Here is a 22,646-nt window from a genome sequence, read left to right as displayed (position 1 = left end):
TCAGCTGAGTAACCTTTTTTTGTTGCCTCCAAACCTGGCCACTGATATTGACTCCTGTTCTGCTGTGATCGTTGTGCTAAGGACAACACTGGGCAGTCTAATCATCCCTCAGAGAAAGTGGCAGCCAGGCCTTCTGCTTCTAGGGGCTGTAGGGTAAGTGTGAGAAGCAAGAAATGAGGGGTTTCCTGCGACATTCATGAGGTAGGGGAATTCTGGCTCAGCGCATCCTAAGCTCTTTCCTTAGTGATTTGTACTGAGGCACGGGGAAGGAGGACCCATCCATCCATATCCATCCACCCCAGTCTGTTCAAGCTGCTATGAAATACCACTGGGTGGCTTATAAGTAGCAGAAACTTCTTGCTTACAGCTCTGAAGGCTGGAAACTAGAGGTCAAGGTGCAGCATGGTCGGGTGAGGGCCTCTCCTGGATTGCAGACTTCTTGTATTCTCACATGGTGAAATGGGGGGAGAGCTGTTGGGGTCTCTTTGATAGGGCACTAATCCCATTCATGGGAGTCCACCCTGATGACCTAATCACCGCCCAAAGGTCCTACCCATTAACACCATCACATCTGGGGGTTAGAATTCCCACATGTAAAATTTTTTTTTGGGGGGGGGGGGGCCACAAACACACAAACCATAGCACCATCCACATCCACTCACCTTCTCCATGGCATGCCTGCTACAGAGCAGCTGCGATCTTGGAGCCTGGGGGCAACTAAGAGGGGTGGAAACTCTAGTACAGAAGTGGTTACAGTCACTGGAAGGACATGGGGCATTGGCAAACCCGATCACCACCATGAGGACTTCTGTCTTTAAAAGGGGGCCCAAAAGGATGCCAGGAATGATGACCAGAATCCTGCGGGCACATCCCCAGTAGGGGGTATGCAGGAGGCAGCTGATTGATGTTTCTCTCTCATCAATGTTTCTAACTCTCTCTCCCTGCAAGTAACACTAGAGCCCAAGGGCTTTCAGGATTAGCTCAAAGCAATGCAAAGAAGCAAGAGACAGCTTCGACCGGGATTCAGAAAAAGCAAAAGTTCTCGTAGTGACCACCGCCATGCTGTCTATCACATGCAGAACACGACAGGGAAGGACAGGGGACAGTTGTGGGAGATGAAAAGCAAGGAAGGCAAGGTGACCTCTCTGCCCGAAGACAGCACCAACACTGCGAACACAGCCATGCAGACACACACACCTGCCCTCCATCCTGTAACCATGGTATCATTGCTCTCTACATCTCTGATGAAGGCCACACACGAGGGCCTCTTCATGGAGCCCCCAAACATGCCCTCGGGCTGGCTGGGGACCAAAGGCGCAGCTGACATTTCAGAGCTGATTCTAGCTTATGAGGTCTCAGATCTCAAAGACAACCATCACACGATCTTAAATATGTTTAATGCTTTGCAGAACGAACATGTTCTTTACTATTAAGTTCATTATGAACTTGAATCACCAAAAAATTTAAAGTCCATAATTGATTTTAAGCCCTAAGCGACACCACCTTTGGTGTTCAGTGATTTAACTTAGTAAACTCTGTGCAAAGTCATGAACCTTTCCATACATTTGCAATTTCCAAAATATAACTATTATATGTTAAATATAAGTCATAGCATAGCCCTCTATCCCTTTGCCCTGAGTGGAGAGCAGTGGCCCAGGTCACCATGGCTGAATTATGTCCTAAGCTTGAAGAAAAATCTGTCCTTCTGCAGCCATGTGCCTGCATCCTTGTGAGGCGGACCGATCCACCTGGGAGGACAGCCAGCAGAGGCTCCAAAGCGTTCTGAAGCCACAGGGGCCACAGCACCGACCCTGGGCAGGGAGCCAGGCCAAAGGCAACAAGAGAATCTTTGGGAGAAAGCACTGCATCCCCGCCCCGTCTGTGTCCACCTGTGCCCGCCACCGTCTCAGCCAGGGCCCGCGCCTTTCCTTGCCTCGTGGAAGCCAGGGCCCGGCCTGCCAGTGTAACCCTGCTGTGGGCAAGAGAACACAGTGTCACTTTGCTTTACTAAGAATTCCCTTTTGATACATCATCACCACCACCACCCGACCCGCCCAGAAAATTATCCTCTTCCGAGCCGGGGCGTTACGTCTGCTTCAGGCAAGGTTTAAAGTTTGCTGTTCTTCTGGAACTGGGCCACCAGGCTGAGGACCTGCTCGGAAGCCTTGATGTTCTTTGCGCCGAGGTAGCTGATGCTGTTGGTGGCCGTCTCCTCCAGGAAGTACCGGTAGTTGACCATCATGCCACACGAGCCAGTGATGCCCTTGGAGCTGTGGTCTGCCATCCAGTTGATGCGCCACATCACAGCCCCGTTCTGCAGGTGGAAGTTTGCCACAGGGTTCAGGGCGTAGCCCCGGTGCTTCTCTCCGTACAGGTACCAGGCGCAGAGCCTCATCAGGGGGCCCTGCAGGGCCTTGGCCAGCTTTTCAGACGTCACCCATTCGTTACTAATGAGGAGGGCCTTGAGCGTCTCATTAAGGGGACTCCCTGTGATCTCGGAGATTTCTTTACACTCAGAATCTGTAAATAATTCATTCCTCCCATGATCCTTTGCTTGTGAGTTCAGAAGCCCCAGAAGCCATTTGGTGAAGCCAGGTATAGGAGACAGACTTGAAAACGTTCCAAGGTGAGGAAACTCTTTCTGTAAGGCATGGTAGGGTGGGGAGAGGAGGTGGAGAGAACACACACACACAAAGAGAATTCAGCAGGTGTGTCACCCACCCAGAAGCATCTGTCCACTTAGCATTTATGTATCACTAACCTGGGTATGCTGTGTGGCTTACAAAGTGATGTTTGATGGGCACTGACTTTCTTCTTTCAAGGAACATTATGAATCTGATGTGGGCCAGGCCCCGGAGGCATCCTGAGCCCCCAGGCAAGCCTTTAGGTGGTGTCTCCATCTGCACCATGGAGAGGGTGGCAAGTCAGGGAACCGCGGGAAACCAGAGCCATGCTGCGAAGTGGGACCTGGTGTGCAGTCTTCTGACTGCAGAGTGTCTTTCTGGCATCCATTCTCCACCCACAGGCATTTGTGCAGCCACACAATCTGGTTCGGTGCTTGGCACACAGTACCCAGTGACTGATGGATAAATAACTGATTTCCCAGCTATACCACAGTGGGTACAGAGGATGGGATAGAAGAGGAGGCAATGGGTCTTTTTTCTCATCAGCCGATACAGGTCAATCATTATTATTCAAATTACAGAGATCTCAATGATCATTTTTAAAAATCCAGTACTTTTGGTTTATAAATGTAACATATATGCTCACTATATGTTTAACATATATGCTCACTATATAAAATTTTTAAAGATTTCTGACAGAAGCAAAGAAAACCATAACACTCCTCTACTCTGAGATAACCACTCTCAATAGTCTGATAAAGTATAACTCCTGGTCTTTTTACATTGGTGAGACTGTTATTTTATATCCTATATGATGACCATTTTCTCATTATCATTACAATCCAAAAACAATTTAAACAACAGAATATCAAAAGATGAGACTATAGCATTACTTTCTAACCACGCTGTCACAGGGCATGTAAGTGGCCTAGTGTCTGCTGGGAAGCCCTGACGAGCACGCCTGTGCAGGAGGGGAGCTTTCCTGAGATCCTTTCTGAGGACTCTCCGGCGCACAGCCGAGTGGTGGCTGAGAGACTAACTCTGAGGGGCTAGCTCTGACTGAGAAACAGAGCCTATGGGTGAATCCCCAGGACCCCGGATTCGTCCCCTTTGATCGCCTGTCTTACAAAGTCACCCTCTTCCTGCCCCATTCATTTACACCTTCAGCAAAGAAGAAAGAAATAAGAAGTTGATATTAATTAGATGTGGCTTCTAACCACCTTTGGGGAAAAGAGGCAGAGTGATTCTAATGAAGCTGATATGCATCCGAGTCATCAGATTTAGAAATGATTATGAATTTAATATGAAGTACATACACATTTTAATTCCACCCCATCTCTAAGGAAGAACCTGGGTTGCAGTTGTGTTGAAACTACCCAAAGCAGAGAACATCACCCTCAGAGCCAATTATTAACAGTCTAATTATTTTACCTTGCTCCTTATGAGATAATTTTAAAAAGCCTAGACGCAGAATGAACCTGAACACTGCTGTTGTAGGATGTTAAAGTGTTCTTCCCAGGGCAATAAAGGAAGATACACACACCCACAGAATATGTGTATGTGTATGTGTATGTGTATGTGTATGTGTATGTGTATGTATTTGTATATGTATATGTGTATGTATTTTAAAAAGCCAGTCTTTTGTAAGCCTTCTGTTCTAATCTCGACACTCCCTCTAAAGATGAGAAAGCCCAAGCTGATGAAACATCAGGGGTCAAAAGCCTGGAGAGTGGGTGAGGGCGGCTAGGCACAGTCAGGTGTGGCTAGAATGACCATAAAATGTATCATCCAAACGGGGACCGTTGAGAATGGAAGGCAGCACTCCTACTGATTATGCTGCGACAACACATGCAAATCAGAATCCAAGGTCCCGAGAAGCTGATGTCCTCAGAACACATCTGCATTTGTGGCCAAGGGAGAAGCTAGTTTCCTGACACCATTTTCTCCTCCCTCGAGTGGTCTCAAGCTCCTGGGAAGTGCCTCTGGCACTTGTCTAAACCCTCTTCCTTACCCCCAGCTCATATCTCATCCCTTGCCCATCACCAATCATAGGACCTGGTTACTGACTGCACTGCAGCAGGGGCAGGGAGCTCGGACCCGGTGGTCCCACAGCGGCGCCTCACTCACCTGCAGCTCCTTCACCACGCGCTTTATGAGGAAGGTCCCCAGCTCTACCCCCTGCAGGCCTTGCTGGGTCAGACTGATGGAATAAAATATGGCGGCGGCGATTTTGTTCTTCTCCTCTGTTTCTGTCGGAGGACACTCCTTCACTATTGACTGCAAGACAGGAATGATGGCGGTGAGCGGGCTTGGCTGCTCTCACATCCTGCATCTCACCCGTTCACTTCCGGCCATGAGACATTCTCTCAGGGTGCCCCCGCAAGGACCAGGCTCTGAAGACTAACCACTGCCTGCAATCTGGTCTGGCATCTCCCTGAAGGTGGCAACTGCAGGCTTCCCTGGGTGTGTGCTCCACGTCATGTCATTTAGCTCTCTTTGAAGGACTCGTGCAAACTTTGTTGAATAGCAATTTATGGCTTTTTTGTCCTTTTCAGGCTGTTGTGCAAACTGAAATGTGATTAATCTGCTCCCCTTCAACACCCAGAGAGAACACCTGACCCTTTGTCTACGCCGCCTGCCCCTTTCTGAAAGGCCTGATTCTGCTTGTTCCCCCCTTCAGTTATTTGTACTCCTTTCTCTGAACTACACTGTTTTTGATTTCTCAAGAAACCAGTGAGTGTTACATACTTTTTATTTTAGGAAATTTACCTTTTCCTGACTTTTCTATGTACCTTGTAAATATATATCTCTTTTATTGATTTCTGAGAGGAGAGAGATAGAAACATCAAGGATGAGAGATAATCATTGATTGGCTGCCTCCTGCATACCCCCGACTGGGGACTGAACCAGTAACTGGGTATGTGCTCTTGACCAAAATTGAACCCGGGACCTTCCAGTTCGAAGGTAGATGCTCTATCCACTGAGCCGAACCTGCTAGGGCTATGCACTTTTTATTTTGTGCCACATTCTTGTTTTTCCTTGAAGCAAACTGAGATATGACTTGCCAAGTCTGATTTTATTTGCCTTGAGCTTTGACTGCGGGTTTTTTGAACTGTGATATTCTGCAGGTCACTAGACAATAATGGAATAGCGGGTGGTTACCTTTTAGTTTGCTTTGATGGGGCACCAGCTTGCTTCTGAACATAGTTACACAACTCTAACTTCCATCAGCTACATATGACTCCTAAAGTTGGGGGTGGTTGACCTAGAGCCCATGATGAGGCCTGGGAGTCCACAAACGTTCTGAAATTGAGGATGGAGTATGCAGGTTTGCACTATGTCCCTGGGGAAATGTCCTTAGCTTTCACCCCCTTCAGATGCTCAGTTTTTTCTGTGACTCCTGAAAAGGTAAGACCTGCTGCCGAAGGAAAGTGGGGTAGACAGGGAAACAGGCAGCAGCACCTCCTGGGCGCGACCAGTCCTCTCTCCTGCTCCTGCGCTTCAAAGGACAGACCTCACTTTCCATCGTTAACCTTCATCCTGGTCATTTATTTACTTTGCTTTTCAGGAAGTCTGTAGGTTACCTTGTGGTTCCTTATTCAAAAATTTCCAGCAACACCTTTTTTAAAGTTTTCAAAATAAAAGCGAGATCTTTCTTTGGTTATACAAATGAGATACACATAAAGTGCAAGAGGCAAAAATAAGTGCACAAAGAAGGAATCACAAATTACTCCAAAACCTAACACCAAGTCCTGCCGTTAGCCATTTGATGAACAGACCTTTCCAGGTCTGTCTCCTTGGCTATAGGTAGGTATACACAAATCTGTATACACATAATTCTTTCACAGGCCCAGATGCTCAATTACACTTACTTACACTTACACACACACACACACACACACACACACAGGTGCTCAATTACACTTAGACACACACACACGGATGCTCAATTACACTTACACACACACACACACACACACACACACACACACACACACACACGGTGGCTGCCCTAAGGGCTTGGGCTAGAATCCCAATTCCCACCCTTAACTATTCTATTATCACAGGCAAATGACTAAAGTTCTCCTTAAGCCTCAGTTTCCTCAGGTCTAAAATAAGGACAATCGTTAATAATACTAGGAATACCTAACTCACAGAGTGCTGTGAGCAGTAATGCATGGATTGTGCTTCAAAGGCTGACAGACACTGAACAAATGCTCAATCAATATTATTAATATTAAAAATGAGATCAGCCAAAACCGGTTTGGCTCAGTGGATAGAGTGTCAGCCTGCGGACTGAAAGGTCCCGGGTTCGATTCCAGTCAAGGGCATGTACCTTGGTTGCAGGCACATCTCCAGTAGGGGATGTGCAAGAGGCAGCTGATCGATGATTCTCTCTCATCGATGTTTCTAACTCTCTGTCCCTCTCTCTTCCTCTTTGTAAAAAAATTAATAAAATATATTTAAAAAAAAATATTCTGTAACCTGGTTTTCTATGCACTAGTTTGTCAATGTTGGCTTTTCATGTCAAAAACAGAAAACTAAATCAGTACCTAAATACACTCTTCTGCCCCCATGCACCTGCAGGAATGTCCCAAGCACGTGAGGATGTACGAGATGGGTACGCCATCATTTCTCTAACGCACCTTCCACAGGTGGACCGGTCATCATTCCCAGCCTCTCAACGCTGTAGCCAATGCCGAAACCACCTGCACTCTTCGATCTGAGTGTCTCCCCAGGATAAATTCCTGAGTGACATTTTTTTTTTCTTTCAGGAAGATAGTTTCAAAGTTTATTTAAAAAGAATCCCGAGATCTCTTCCCCAGTTTCCTGATGTGAGGCAACTGCCCCTCACCCAGGGAAAGACTGGAGTTTTATTCTTTTACTGGAAAGTTTTATTTTTAAAAACTTTTTTTCTTTATTGACTAAGGTATTACATATCTTATCCTCCCATTACCCCCGCCCCCCACTCATACCCTCACTCCCTGGTGTCTGTGTCCATTGGTTAGGCTTATATGCATGCAAACAAGTCCTTTGGTTGATAGAGAGTGATATTCTTTAAGTCAGAGGAATGCACATTTATATTTTAATAGATATCAACCAACTGTCCTCAGAGAGGTAGTGATAATTCTGGTGTGAGAGTATGCCAACTCTTTCAAACACAAAATCCTAAGGGACTTCTCCCTGGTGATAAATTATACCAGCTCATTTGCCTGCTCGATTTCTCTACCTTCTGATACTAGAAATGCCACCCAGAAAACCCATCCTGTGACCTGGTATCATCTCTCCAGCTTCCGAACAGGCCATTCCCATGCCAAAGCCTTTGCCCACCACAGCCTCCTGGTCTTAGCAAACCCGCTGTGACCCAGGTGTCCCTACCTTCCCTCACCTGTCTTCACCTTCATCGAGATTTGCTCTATTCCCAGTCCCCATGTGTCTGCAGGAATGTCTCAGACATTCTCGTCCACTCCTTAAGGAGAAGCCAAGCTTGCCACAGGCCGGGTCTGTCAAACGCGGCCCCCATCACCTCCATTTGATGAACAGACCTGGCAGGGCTCTGCGCCTGTATCAGGCACACAGCACTGTCTCTTTTTCAATCACATGTTGTTTAAAACTACCCACAGGCACTTAAGATGCACCATGCCCCCTCCTTTTCTTCTGCCCTCACAACTCTGTTCCCCCTCAAGATGTTCTGTAATAGACTTCAACCCTGTCTCAACTCAAAGTCAGTAGACCCCGATGAATGCTCTCATTCCAAAACTGTCTACATACTACCCATCTGCATTCTGTAGCTACAAAATTAGAGGTTTTATCCAGCCAATTAAAAAATCCACAAAAGCCTAAAGCTTCAGGAAAAAAAGGCATAAAGCCAAGTTTAAAAACCTTCAGAGCTCTGCAGGATGCCTGCCTGGCCCTGGATTTACCGGCCGCGGGTACCTGAATGTTGGTGGAGATGTCACTGGTCAGTGCCACGTGCAGGACCACCAGCGGCTCCTCGGGGGTGGAGCAGTGAGAAAAGAAGTAGCATCTTCTGTACGGTCCGACCCGCTGTTTTATATCCATCCAATTTTTTACAGGGTGCACAGCCTCAGACCTGATAAGATTGCAATGAGGTAAGACAAATGTTCAATTACAAGTTAAATAACCATTGCTGATTCTGATTCAGATTACTCACTGAAGTCAAATAAATCCTTTAAATACAGCTTCAATTGCCTCTTCAGGAAAATGTAAAGAAAATTATTTTAACGTGAAACAGCAGACTAAAAGGAACGGCAATTAATGACCACCTTACACACAAAACTGTGCTCTAATTTTTAATCCCCGGGCTTAAGACTAGTTTGCGAGGCCCTCGGGAAGCAGTTATGCAGCAGATTGTAATGCAGGAACTAACCAGATGCTCGGGCGTTGAACATTCTATGTCTTTTATTTCCTTTGAATCTGCAGTTTGAAGTCAATGCTGCAAACACGGGTCTCTTGGTTCCATTTGGCTAGCCACCTCAGCCCCTCACTGTTTGGTTTTCAACATGTGCAATGGCAATAGGGTCTGGAGGTGGTTACACCTCAAATAGTACAGCATTTTCCAAACCTTAGATCATGTAAGACAGCAAAGTGTGAAGATCTTGAGGTGGGAAGAGCTGCCGGTTTGTGAGAACAACCATGACGTACTAGGCTGCATTTACTGTGTCTTGGACATGTTGGAACTATGTTCAATATTGTTAACTTAGAGATTTTATCCAAAGGAGACATTTTAACGATGAGATAGATACTGTTTGGATTAATGCAAATATTTGGTCCAGTGAATTCATACAGCTGATAATGGGAACCTGGGAAAAGGGAGTCCATGTGCTTAAATATGAGGACATAAATGAGACCCTGCATGTCACCTGCGGGGACAGCCACAACATCTGTGTTTGGGTTCTATAGGGCTGGAAGAAAATGCACATGTGAATGGAGACTGGCATTCCACTGAGATATTAATATAAGACACGTGACAAGCTGAGTACTTACTCACTGATTTTCTGAAGCACTTCACACGGCGAATGCCAGGTCACCCGTTCCAGGTTTAGGAATCCCGAAGAAAACCACTCGGTGAGCATGCCTTTCAGCACACCGTTCATTTCCTGGAAAGGAGAAGAGAAAGCGTCAGCTTTTCCAAGCCCATCTCTGCATTGACACCAGCACAGTGAATTAAAATACGAAAACGAGAGCTCGAAAGAGACTGCAAGAAGCTTCTCTAAACAGCCGTTTCTGAGACAGCGCTACTGCACTCTGACCTCAGCCAGTTACACCGAACGCAGCGCTTCATTCAGCCTCCAGCACTTCCATCTGTAAGATACCTGAACGGAGCAGTCAACTCAAATTAACTGTCCCACATCCAATAATAGGCTCCAATTCATTCCCCGTAGTGAACACAACTAAAACCAGTTAGCAGAACGGTGAGCGGTGTGCCGTAAAGGAGGCACTAACGCAGGCAGCACAGAGCTCCAGTCCCGTCCCCTCAGGAAGTTTCTGATAAGCCAAAGCATCATTCCTTGTTTCCTGGGAGAAGCAGGCACTGGGTCCAGGTACCGTATTTCATCAACTCTAAGATGTGCATGTTCATACTTTAGCATCTCTCAAGTCAGGATGCATCTTTCAAAAGATGGCAGGGCACAATTTAACTGATAGCATTTCCCCCTTAATGGGACATAAAATATTGTATCTGACAATCAATGCATTCAGATTTGATGAAATTATTCTAATTTCACTTCACTTACTTATATCCAATCTATTACTGAAAACTGTTTGAGTCAACTTTATTACTGAAGATAATTTTCACTGAAATCTTCCAAGCAAGATTGGGACAAGACTGCACAGACCCGTCTCAGGTTAGCCTGCTGTGACCACACAGAACGGGTAACAGCAGTACGTTTTCTATAGCCGAGTGGTGAGGGGCGGGGGTAAATCCAGGGCCAAGTGGGGGAGACACAGAGTCAGACTCAAACAGCACTTAAAGAGCTTTTGAGTAGCTAGGGCTGTCCAGTCACATGTCCTCCCAGGAGAGTGTGCATTTCCCCACGGAAGTGACCACGCACAGGGCTGACAACATGATGGATGGAGCTGTTTTAAAAAGGATGTAAGCATCCTTTTTAAAAAGGATGTTTTAAAAAGGTTGGGTGGCTCAATTGGTTGGAGTATCATCCCATATACCAAAGGTTGCAGGCTCGATTTTTGGTCAGGGCCTATACCTAGGTTTCTGGTTCAATCCTAGGTCAGGGTGCATATAGGAGGCAACCAATCAATGACTCTCTCTCTCTCTCTCTATCTCTCTCTCTCTCTCTCTCTCTCTAAAAATCAAGAAACATATTCTCAGGTGAGAATTAAAAAGAAAAAAACATTTAGCCCAGCTGGCATGGTTCAGTGGTTGAGCACTGACCTATGAACCGGAAGGTCACGATTCTATTCTTAGTTGTGGCATCTGCCTAGTTTTGGGCCCAATCCCCAGTGTGGGGTGTGCAGGAGAGATCAATGATTTTCTCTCATCATTGATGTTTCTCTCTCTCTCTCCCTTCCTCTCTGAAATTAATACAAAAAATATTTAAAAAAATAAAAAAGGTCCTCACATTCTCTTAAGCATGTGATAAAATCCAGGAACCCTTTCCCCAGAAAAATGCACATACATTAATGAAATTTTGCATACAATTTCCTGGGGTTCACAGACCTTTTGAAACGCAACTATGGATCATCCCCAGGGGTTCATGGACCCAGGTTAGGAACCTCTGCACTGAATGGTTAGAAATGGATTAGACCAGTTCCATGTAAAATGTACTGGCATCTCTGTTACATTCATAACAGAAAAAACTGGATCTAGTTTCAGTATTAATGCAGAAATAATTATTAAAGAAATTGTTTGACTGATGAAAGCTCCTCGTCTAAAAGTCTCTTCATTCTATTTTAGGCTATTGACAGCTATAAAATGTGACACTGGTCACAAGAACCGGGAATCTGGGTTAAAGGTTACATGTCTCCGCTTAGTTCTGACAGCACAAGAAGCTGTTCAGGCTGGGACGAGCCACCCCCGCAGCAAGGCTGCTGGGTCCCAGAAAGCAGGAGGGAAAGAAGTCGCTGCTGCAGAAATCTGCTCATGAATCCTGCAATCGTGTAGCAACAATCCGAGACTGAGCAATGCAGCTGCGGGGACTCCCGTGGCGATGCCACAGTCGGCGTTAGGTCCGTCTTTTCTGGCCTGCCCATTCTATTATAGTTATCCCGGACGACTGTTCAGAAGGCCAGCCAACTCTTTCAGCAGGGAAAAGCTGTCTCCCCACTCTCCTCTGAAGTCTTTGGCTGTAAAGGTCTCATTTTTGATATGTGAAGAAGAGTTACTTTCCATGGCTCAGAAGCCCCGAGGGAAGGGAGATAAAAGCTATGAGGAAGGGTCAGAGTGCTGAAGTTACAGTTTAGGTGCAATTCCAACTCATGCAGCTGCTACACTCCACATGGCTGGGGCCCACTTTCCTACCTACTTTTTTTTTTTTTTTAAGCCTAGCTAAGCACAGAATTTAGCAGAACCAACAAGGACCACTATACTCACTTAAAGCAGGACAAGTCACCAAAAAACGTATGACAGTGCCTAGCAGGGCTGGGCATTGCAACAATGAGGATGCGAAGCGTGTCTGACACACCGTTAGTTCTTCTCTTATGTTCCACTTATGTGCACCTCTCATTTCACCATAATTTCCAGGTTTAAATCACCCATCAAGAAACCCTTTCATTTTCTAAATGCCAACTTCACTCTAGCGCCCACAGACTGCTGAACAGCACTCAGACCTCCTGCTATAATGGGGTTCAGTTCAGTTTCATTGGGGATTTAATCGAAGAAATCTAACTCTTCAACCCAAACGGGCCTTTGGGAATGTTCCTGGGGAAAAACAAAAAGCCTAGAAACCAACACACAGAAACCACATACCACCCTCCCCTCCACATAACCCTTTCCCACCACGTTACACATACACACACACACACACACACACACAGAGACACACACAGACACACACACCCCTCACAAGCAGGGCTGGGCACACACCTACTAATTTCCAGGATATTTTGTTCAGGAGGCATCCGTGTATCGGATCTGCTATGTCAAAAAAAACCCAACATAGATATTTGTCTATGCCAGGTGGTAAAAACTTTCTTCAACATAGCACTTGTATCTTCTCAGCAGACTTGGAACTTACTCTGAACTTCTTATCAAAAAGGATTAAGATCCTCATGGGAGAGAAAAGAAACCTGTCTGCCTTAAACTGTCCAAGGAGATAGACAGAGGCCACTTGGCCTCATGCCTTTGGTCTCTATCCTGTGAGACACTCACTCGAAATGAAGTGTCAGTCTTCTGGATTCTCCCCACATTTCCAATAATCACACCCCTTGGTCAGAGCAGAGGTCTTAACAAACCTGCCCTCATTTGTAAACCGTATTTTTAGCAAAGCTCCACCATATCCCTCAGGGCACTGCTTAGAAGAGAAGCAGGCTGACCTTGAGCATACCAACCACCAGCTGAATTTCTCACCCCAGTGCAGAACCAAAGGGCCCAGGGAGTTAAGTGGCTTGGCTAAAGTCACATGAAATCGTGCTTCTAACCAGTGGATGGCAAAGACATGACTGGGAACCTGCCTCTTGTCTCTCCACCCAGTGCTTCTTCCACTATACATACTGTCTGGCCAAAGACACTGAGGATCAGACAGGTCCGGCCTCACACTGCTGGTTATTCTAAAGACTCCAGTAAATGAGAACTCATGCCGGCCACGCAGTGAACCAATCCACTCCAGAGTAAATGCTCAGGTCCAAGCCCACATGTACAGTAAACCAGAGTGTGTTCACTTGACTTTACCTAGCAAGTCCCAAAGGTAGCAGGGGCCAGGCAGGTAGCATGGATGTGTGACGGAGTGACGGGGTGTCTGCTGTGTGCACACAGGAAGGGGTGCTGACAATTCTGGAGGAGTTCCCCGCTCCCCCCAGTCACAGGCCCCTGGGGGGCTGGGACTCCTGCCCTTCAGCATCACATGCCAAAGGTATGGTGATTTCTAACACGGAGTCCCTAAAAGCGAGAAGTTCTAGCTCAATCACTCTTTAACTTGAATGCAAAAGGCTGACCTCTTGTTTTAGAGAAAGATGGGCACTGGGATTGCTGATAAGACAGATGCTTGCACCAAGGGAATCAAGATGGATACTAAGCGATTCTGGTGATAGATTACAATTTCAGATCCCAGATGACAATTGTTATAGATTAAAAAAAAACAACCTAATTCCTGAATGATTTCAATGATAGGGATTTAAATTTTTTTATGTAACTATGTAGTACAGCAAAGGAGAATGGAATCACTAGTGTAGCCACTAACAGACATACTAGATATAAGGACAGGCTATTTAGGTAGAGAAATGGAGGCATGACAGAAACTAGAACAGGCTTCTGCACCCAATGTGTCCAGAACACGTGCAGAGGCAAAGGTCAGGCTGTCATTATTTATCCTTTGTTCTTGAAATACCTTTGTGCCAGCGGCATTGCTCAGTGGTCAGGGCACATGCCCGGGTTGTGGGCTTGATCCCCAGTGTGGAGGAGCGTGCAAGAGGCAGCCGATTAATGATTCTCTCATCATTGATGTTTCTCTCTCTCCCTCTCAAATCAGTAGAAATACATATATATATATATGTATATATATATATTGTGTATATATATATATTTAAAAATATCTTTTATTTTATATATATATATATAGTGTGTATGTATATATATATATATATATATATATATATATATATTTAAAAATATCTTTTTGCCTGTAGGTACACATTTCCCTCTAACCTGTGTGGACAGCTGGCTAAGTAAATAAATAAATAAAGCCTGAACACCTGAGGGCCTGGTGCTCAAAGCCCTGGATTCCTGGGGGGCAAATGCTTCTCTTCCAAGTCAAGTCTCAACGTCACAGCTTTCAGCTACCACAGTGTTCCTTCTCCAGCGCAGGGTAACTAAGCATTTTCCCGTGTGGCCAAGAGCAAGGGGACGCATTGAGTAATGTGTCAGAGAATCAGAGGATTAGAACTGGATGAGGCATTAGAGACCTCCCAGGGCCAACACTCGCTGCAATCTGCCAAGGGCAGTCCGAATGTCTGCTGTCTCTCTCCCTCTCTCCGCTGCGCAGAAACCTCCTAAGCCCCCTGGGCTTCCTTCTAGGATCAGAACTCAGTGAGTGGAGCCATCTGACAAGACAAATGGCAATGATTAGTGTGCTGACTCTGTCTCACAGCGGAGCACCCGGGAGTCTATCTCAATGCTTCATTCATCACTTTTCTATGCAAGTAATTTAAGTTTCCAGTTTTCAAGGAGCTGACTATCTAGTTGGGAGTAGAGGAAGTAATACATTTCCAACACTAAATTCTGTGGCTGATGTACAAAATCCAAGTGAGGGGTGCAATAGTGTCAGGAAGCTCAAAACTGGGTGAGACTACTTTGAGCTGGAGTGGCTAGAAAAGCTGAGTGAATGAGCTCCTTTGCTACCAGACCTCCCAGGCAGGAATCACACAGGGATGTGGGTTCAGGAACTTTCCATCATGGCTGGAGAGGAGAGAGTAATGGCGAGCCAAGATGAAAATGTTGTCCAGGATGGTCTGTTGTGCAACATAACTGCCCAAGGAAAGACACCAAATGCGATCCTTCTGGGACGTGAAGCCTGATGCCTTTTCAACAACGGAATAAAGGCTGACCTCTGGTTTTAGAGAAAGATGGGCACTGGGAGTGCTGATAAGACAGATGCTTGCACCAAGTATTAGAAAGAGTAAATACAGGCACAACTAGAGAACCCTGAACTTCTGATTCAGTGAAATTAAATAAAACAAAGCTACCAATGAACTGACTGTTTTACCCGCCCTCCACTTTAGAGAAAAGGGCAAATTCTAAGAGAACAAATCCACTTTAGATCTGGCTAAATGGTCAACTCCAAGAGTCACTGTGTAGTGATGAAGTACACAACTGTGGAGCCATTGAGAATGGCTCTCTCACTAGCTCTGTCCTCTGGGCACGGCACCTGGCCTCATCCATGACACAGCTCCCTAGGCTTGCTGAAGATGAAAGGAGCAAATGTATGAAAAGCACTCTTCCCATTCTAGAACAGAAACTCCTGGACCAGGGGACCTAGGAGTCTAGAGCAAGCCTCACAATAAACGCTAGACAGCCGCATGTTGAAGGGTGGATGGATGATTTCATTCTGAAGCAGGTGACATTCCAGCTAAGTCTCCAGACTCCTGTGCAGTTAAGAATCAAGTTCCAGGAGGCACCCAGACTGGAGACCTCATGTCCTAGTCATCTCTGTATATTTCACAGGACTTCTTAGGATGATGGCTTACACATAACTTTGCAGACACAATCCGTTTTTAGAAAGGCTGTTTGGTGCTCAGTTTGGTACCCATTCACGTATACCGCATAGATGAAACCTCTCAGCTAAAATAAGTCTTTATGAAGCAAACGAGTCATGAATGAGGCATGACAGTCTCTCAAACTAGGCGACGGCCTTATCTATTAAGCTGTGCACAGTAAGGACTGGAGCAAGACATGACTAGAGGGAGCTAAGATTCAGAAAGCATGGGAGGGAGGGAAGGAAGGGGACGGGGTTTGGGGGCTCATACTGAGGTGTGCAAGACTCCAGGCAGGGAAAGCGCAGTGTCTGGGGCTTGAGGGGCAAGGAGGAGGAACTACACAGGGGCTGCCACGGGCCCACGGACCTGGGTGCAATGGAGGGCACGACCCGGGCTGTCCCAGGCGCCAGGGGATCGGGGCGGCCCTGGCGGGGCCTTACCCGGACGTGCGGCCCCTCCACCAGCTTGAGGGCCTGCGCCTGGATCAGGTCGGCCCGCAGCTGCACCAGGAAGCGCACGCCGCCGTCCAGCTTGCTGATGTGGTGGAAGAGGCCGCGGTAGCGCGGCACCAGGGCGTAGCGCAGCCGGTCCTCGGCCTGCAGCAGCACGGCCGCCTCCCGCGGCTGCTCGCGCAGCTGGAGCACGCCGGCGCTCTGCTCGGCCACCTGGCCGTGGTCCACGCCGAAGTCCTGCGCCAGGCGGCTCAGCAGCTCGGCGCGCTCGGCCACCTCGGCCAGGCCGCCGTAGAAGCTCACGAAGTCCGCGCACTGGCCCTCGGCGGGCGCCGGCGTCTTCTCCCGCAGCTCGTAGACCGGCATCACGGGCACGGCGCGCCGCAGCAGCTCGTCCATGGCCCGGCCCAGGGCGCCCGCCGCCGTCGACCCGCTCGACAGCTGGGGACCGGGTGGCCGCTGCGGCCGCGGAGGGAACCGCAGCGGGAGGAGTCGCCGCGCCGCCAGACCTGGCCCGAGGCCTCGCATAGCGCCGAGAGACAGCTGCCTAGGTGACGCCGCCACCACCAAGGCCGGGTTCCGGCTTCCGACTTCCGGCGCGCGCCGGGCCTATTGGCCGAGGCCCAGGGACGGGCGGGGCGGCGGCCTATCGGAGGGCGCGGCGTCGGGGCGTGAGGGCGGGGCGGGGCGCGGCCGCAGGCCAAGTGCGGCGAAAGGTCGCGGCCCGGAGGCGGGGCTGGCAGTGGCTTCCGCCTCAGTCCCTCCCTGCTCTTTCCCTCCACCCACCCCCGTGTAAGCACCTTTCTGTCTCTAGAGCCGAACTCTGCAGAGGCACCTGCGGACCGTGTGAGGCCTGCAAATTCCCATTCGCGAGTCCCAGAGATTCTGATTCAGTGTGGCCGGGGAGGAGCCGAGGAATCTGCGTGTCTACTAAATTTCGGGTGGTAATCCTCTGACCAGGTAGCCTGGGCGCTGTCATTTCGCTGTCAGGGTCTGATTATACAAGTGACTCTCAGAGCTGCAGCCCTTCCCTCTCAGGCTCCGGTGCCTGCTGGAGAGCTGTTCATGGAGGCGGCCAATGGGCCTTTCCTGAGCGCTGGCTCCCAACCTGTTCCTCCCTCCTTAGTATTCGTCCGTGCCACCGTCCACCCATCCATCCGAGTGTTTATTAACCACTTGGTATATTAGGTGCGGTGATAAAATAATTAACCAGACAGGCCTGATCATGCCCCATGGAGTTTACAATCTAATGAAGGAGACAGACGATAACATAAAACTAAACATTGCGATAAGTTCTATAAAGGAAATAAATGGTGGAATCATATAATATAGAAGGGTGGACTTCCCACTGTAAACAGGGTCATCAGGGAAGGCCTATCTGAAAACGTGGCATTTAAGTGTAGGACCTGGCAATAATAATAACAATGTTTAAAGAGGGGAGTAAGTGTTGGTGAGGATGTTGAGAAGATGGAATTCTCATATGCTGCTGGTGGGAATGTAAAATGGTGTGGTTGTTCTGGAAATCATTTCGTCGGTACCTCAAAAAGTTAAAGATAGAGTTACCTTATAGCCCAGCAATTCCCCTCCTAGATATGCAAGAGAATGGTAAACATAAGTTCACAGAAATCTTGTTCATGAATTTTCATAGCAACATTATTGATAATAGCCAAGAAACAGAAACAACCCAAATGTCAATGAACTGATGAATGGGATGAATCAAAAGCTGCATATCTGTTCAATGGAATATCATCAGCCACAAAAAGGAATCAGTACTGATACACGTTACAACATGGATGAACCATGAGAACATTATGCCAAGTGAAAGAAGCCAGGTAACAAAAGACCACATATTATATTGTTCCATTTACAGTATATGAGATATCCAGAAGAGGCTAATCTATTGAGTCAGAAAATAGATTAACGGTTGCCTACAACCTGGGAAGGGGAGAATGGGGAGTGACTGGTAATATCTTATGGAGTTGCTTTTCAATGATGAAAATGTTCTGGAATTAGATGAATATTGTGCTTATACTAAAGACCACTGGACTGCACACTTTTAAATGGCTAAATTTGTGAATTTTGTTGTGTAAACTTTATCTTAAAAAAAAAAGACTCCCCAGCCGAAATCGATTTGGCTCAGTGGACAGTGTGTCGGTCTGCGGACTGGAAGGTCCCAGGTTCGATACCGGTATGTACCTTGGTTTCAGGCACATACCCAGTTGGGGGTGTGCAGGAAGCAGCTGATCAATGTCTCTCTCTCTCTCATTGATGTTTTTAACTATTCTTCTCTCTTCCTGAGTCAAGGGGTAGTCTTTAGTATATGTGCTGCCGAAGCGAGCACATCAAGGGGTAGTCTTTAATTCCTTTAGCTGAAGCTCCTCTGACCCCCAATGCCTTTCAAAACCATCTTTCGTCTTTGGACTCCTTATTGAATCTACGCACAGCTCCTTTCTCCAGATTGCTGAACACTTTGTAATGCTGAGACAAGAACCTTAGCATCTGTGCTGTTTATTTCCTATAGATTCACTTCTCACCACATCACATACATTTCTCATGTTTCTAAATGAACTTCATAATTATCAGTTTTAATGGCTGCTTAACATTCAATTGTATTGCTATACCATAATATCTATCTCTTAATCACTTTCCAGTGTCTGGATATTTACGGAGTTTCTAATTTTTTTGGTTGAAAAAATATTTATATAGTCATTCTGCAGAAAATACTTTCATGCATGCTGACTTTCATGTGTTTTTTTTTCTTTACTGGAGTTGCCCAAATTGCTTAAAAAGACCAACTAGGATAAATTTTCCCATGAAATGTCAAACTAACAAGAAATCTAGAATGAAAAGAGACTCATAACTCAGAGCTAGCTGGGAATGCAGTCAATTCCTGGGGACTCCCTCCAGTTCGCACTGGTGTGTTTATGCCTCTCTCCCCACTGATAATTCAATAAAATCATCTCTGCTATGAATATACAATGCTAATGTAGATTTATCTCCATTTGGGTTGTATCAGATTGGGTTGTTTTTGCTGTTACAGTGCTACTCTGAACATCCTTAGCCATGTCTTTCAGTCCTGGGGACACATACAGGGTCTCTCTAGACCAGTTTCTCAACCTTGACACACTAGACATTTAGGGATAGATTCTTTGTGATGTGGGATGTCCTGTGTATGGTGAAATGTTTAGCAGAATCCCTAGCCTCTACCTAGATGCCAGCAGCATATCCCATTTGCGACAACCAAAAATGTCTATAAACATTGCCAAATGTCCCGTGGGGGACAATGCAGCCCTCCCACTGTTGAGAACCACTGCTCTAGACCAGTGGTTCTCAAACTTCGTTGCACTTGAGAATCACATGGAAGAGCTTTTCAATATTCCATGTCCAGACTGCACTCGGTCCAATTAAATTGGAAGCCCTGGGGCACACTGCTGGCACTGATGCTCACATTGCCTGCACCCTGAAATCACCTGGGAGCTTTAAAAAGCACTGATGCCAGGGCCGCAACCCAGAGGTTCTGATGTAACTGGTCTGGAGTGGGGCCTGGGCATTAGGGTTTTAAAAAGTGAAACTTCAGGTGAGTCTAATGTGCAGTCACGTTTAAACATTGGGGCCAATGACTATGATATTGCTGGGCTGCAGGGCCGCACTTTATAAAGTAACAGAAAACGGTTTTTAACCACGGTTTCCAACAGTGTCTTTGACTTATGTCTGCCCTCCTCCCCCATCACTGCCCTCAGTGCCTCATTTATCTTTAGGTAACTGTTGCCTAACTCAGTAGCTGGTACAGAGTAGCTGCTTAATGTATATTTGTTGTTGAATGATTGGGAATGGGTTATAATTTTGCTGCAATTTTAAATCACCTTGTTGTTGGAGCCAGTAGGGAGAGAAGCAGAATTAAGGCGACTGGTCATGGAGCCAGCACCTGATGGATCTTTATCACATTCCTCAGTGTCAAGCTAAGAAAGGTGGCCAATTGTCAGCAAGTGTGAGAACTTATAAATGCTTCATTCTGAAGCCTCTGAGGACTTCCTGCTGTTGGAAGCAGGGGAGAGGTGATGGGTGCCAGGAATGAGGGGCTTTGGGTGCTGATAGAAAGGACTCAGGACTGTGATGAGGAGCTGAATGGAGAGACTGGGGTGAAGGGACTCCTAGGTGTTGTGGGGTCGAAACCTGGGTTCAAAATAAGACCACCGGAGGCTGATGATTAATTAAAAAAAGCAGGCAAGGATTTATTGAAATAAAAACTGGCCAGGACAGCCGCGAGAGCACCACAAGCAGGTGGTCTCCACACGACTGTACCATTTCAGGGGTAGGCAGTCCCTTTTAAAGGTTCAAACCACAGGAATTTTCCTTTGTTCCTAAATCCTAAAGACTAAATTCAAAGACTGGGGACAGCCCGCAGGGTTGGTTCCCAGTCACATCCTGCTGGACATTGGAATGTGGCCCTATCTTGCGATAGCCAATAACACAGAAGCAGAGCTCAGCGGTTAGTCTCTAAAGGTTATCTGCAGTTTCTATCCCCGAAGCTACTGAGTCAGTGGGAATCAATCTCCTGTGGTCCTGGTCCCAGGCAAGGGAAAAGTGCCTTAGCCTCCAGGTCTCCACCTGGAAGCTGAGGTAAGTATTCCGTGTTTAATCAGGCAGGAGCCAGACTTAGCAGGGTTAAATTCAAACAGCAGTTTTTACCAAAGTATGGTTGCCACTATATTTCACTAGGTACCATCCCATGGATGCTGTCCTCCCAATATGTCTATGTCACAGTCCCTGGAACTTGGGAATGCTGGGTTACATGGCAAAAAGGAGGTAAGGTCGCAGATGGAATTACAGTTGCCGCTGACCTAGAGATGGGGAGATCGTCCTGTGTTATCAGTGGACAAGGGAGGCTGAAGAGTTAGAATCAGAGAGAGACTTGAAGATGGAGGATGGAGCCACAGGCCAAGGAGGAAGGAACCACAGGCCAAGGAATGCAGGTGATGTCCAGAAGCTGCAAAAGTCAGGGAGACATCTCCTCTGGAGCCTCCAGAAGGGACTGACCACGTGTGATTTGAGTCCCAGGAGACTCGGGGTGGACTCTGACCTTTAGTCTGTAAGAGAATAAATCTGTGTTGTTTTAAGTCATGAAGTTTGTGGTCATTTCTTACAGCAGCCCATAGGACACGTATATACCTTCCAAGGTTTGCTGTGTTCCAAAAGGAAATGCAATGGGGAAAGAATCAAACTTTTCTATCAAACTCTGGTCTTTATTAGTAAGAAAAGCAAATGGTTGGTATTGAGCATGCTAGGTACCAGACATTATCCCATGTGCTTCGCATGAACGCAGTCCTTGAACCCTCAAAGAAACTCTGATAGTTCTATTTTTATCTGTATTTTTTACTGATAAGGTAAACTGAGGCACAAGAAGGTTAAGTGATTTGTCCAAGATTGCCCAGGCAGTCTAACTCCAGAGTCCATGTAACACACTGCCACGCTTATTTGAGAGGAGAAAGCTTTGTTATTGTAGAACAAACAAACTTCTGTATTGGACAGATGAGGGCTGGAATGATGGTTCTGTGAGATTCCAGGCAAGTTAACTTAATCTCTCTGAGCGTTAGTCTCCTCACCAGCAAAAAAAAAATACTACCTTAAAGGGTTGGCATTTTGGTGACATGAGGAAAAATATGAGAAATCACTTAATAACATATTTTCTTATTTCTTGCCCTTCCTGGTTACACATTGTAAAATGGTAGATAAGTGGTTTAGAGAGAGACACTGAGTTCTTAGTTTTTGTGTTCAAATTCTATTGTAACAGTAAGGAAGTTATCTCTTCAGCCTCAACTTCCTCATCTGTAAAATGGGTGCAATGGAGACAGTACCCCTTCAAAGAGCAAATCGTGGAAACCGATTGGGACATTGTGTGCAAAATACTTGACACAGTGCTGGGGACTCAAGGAACTCAAGAGGCAGGGGGTGAGGGTGTTTGTCCTTCTGCTTGCCCCAGATAGAAGGGAGGAGCCCAGTGATGCTGGTGGGTTTGGAGGGGCAAGAGGAGACCATGTGAGAAGCAATGGCTGACAGGGACCCAGAGGGAAGGGCTGAGCTGGACAGGACAGGGGTGGGCCTGGGACCAGAAAGCCAGGCATTTCTTAGGACTGGGCAGCTGGAGCTTCGACCAAGTCTGAAAGGACATTGCCACTTACAC

General features: G+C 46.8%; 1 protein-coding gene and 1 long non-coding RNA gene across 2 annotated transcripts; one reads left to right on the top strand and one right to left on the bottom strand.

Moving 5' to 3' along the window:
* Positions 1-1,378: 1,378 nt before the first annotated feature.
* On the bottom strand, positions 1,379-17,054 carry MLYCD (malonyl-CoA decarboxylase). The gene is made up of 5 exons (XM_084905573.1): positions 16,454-17,054; positions 9,633-9,745; positions 8,562-8,718; positions 4,752-4,901; positions 1,379-2,641 (listed from the first exon to the last, which is right to left on the bottom strand). The coding sequence occupies exons 1-5, from the start codon at positions 16,991-16,993 to the stop codon at positions 2,108-2,110; spliced, it is 1,494 nt and encodes a 497-aa protein (XP_084761699.1). The 5' UTR covers positions 16,994-17,054; the 3' UTR covers positions 1,379-2,107.
* A 201-nt stretch (positions 17,055-17,255) lies between these two features.
* Positions 17,256-21,566, top strand: LOC311610285. The gene is made up of 3 exons (XR_014792940.1): positions 17,256-17,425; positions 18,114-18,297; positions 21,185-21,566. It is a non-coding gene; the product is annotated as an uncharacterized lncRNA (long non-coding RNA).
* Positions 21,567-22,646: the final 1,080 nt, after the last annotated feature.

This window comes from Pipistrellus hanaki (assembly GCF_964339955.1).
Source record: "Pipistrellus hanaki genome assembly, chromosome: 15".
In the NCBI taxonomy this organism is placed as follows: domain Eukaryota; kingdom Metazoa; phylum Chordata; class Mammalia; order Chiroptera; family Vespertilionidae; genus Pipistrellus; species Pipistrellus hanaki.
This window is presented reverse-complemented; position numbering and strand designations above follow the sequence as displayed.

Coding starts and splice junctions, on each gene's coding strand:
- MLYCD (XM_084905573.1), bottom strand. CDS start 16,993: ATGCGAGGCCTCGGGCCAGGTCTGGCGGCGCGGCGACTCCTCCCGCTG. Junction 9,746..16,453: donor TGGAGGGGCCGCACGTCCGG/GTAAGGCCCCGC, acceptor TCTCCTTTCCAG/GAAATGAACGGTGTGCTGAA. Junction 2,642..4,751: donor GCGTGGTGAAGGAGCTGCAG/GTGAGTGAGGCG, acceptor CATGCCTTACAG/AAAGAGTTTCCTCACCTTGG.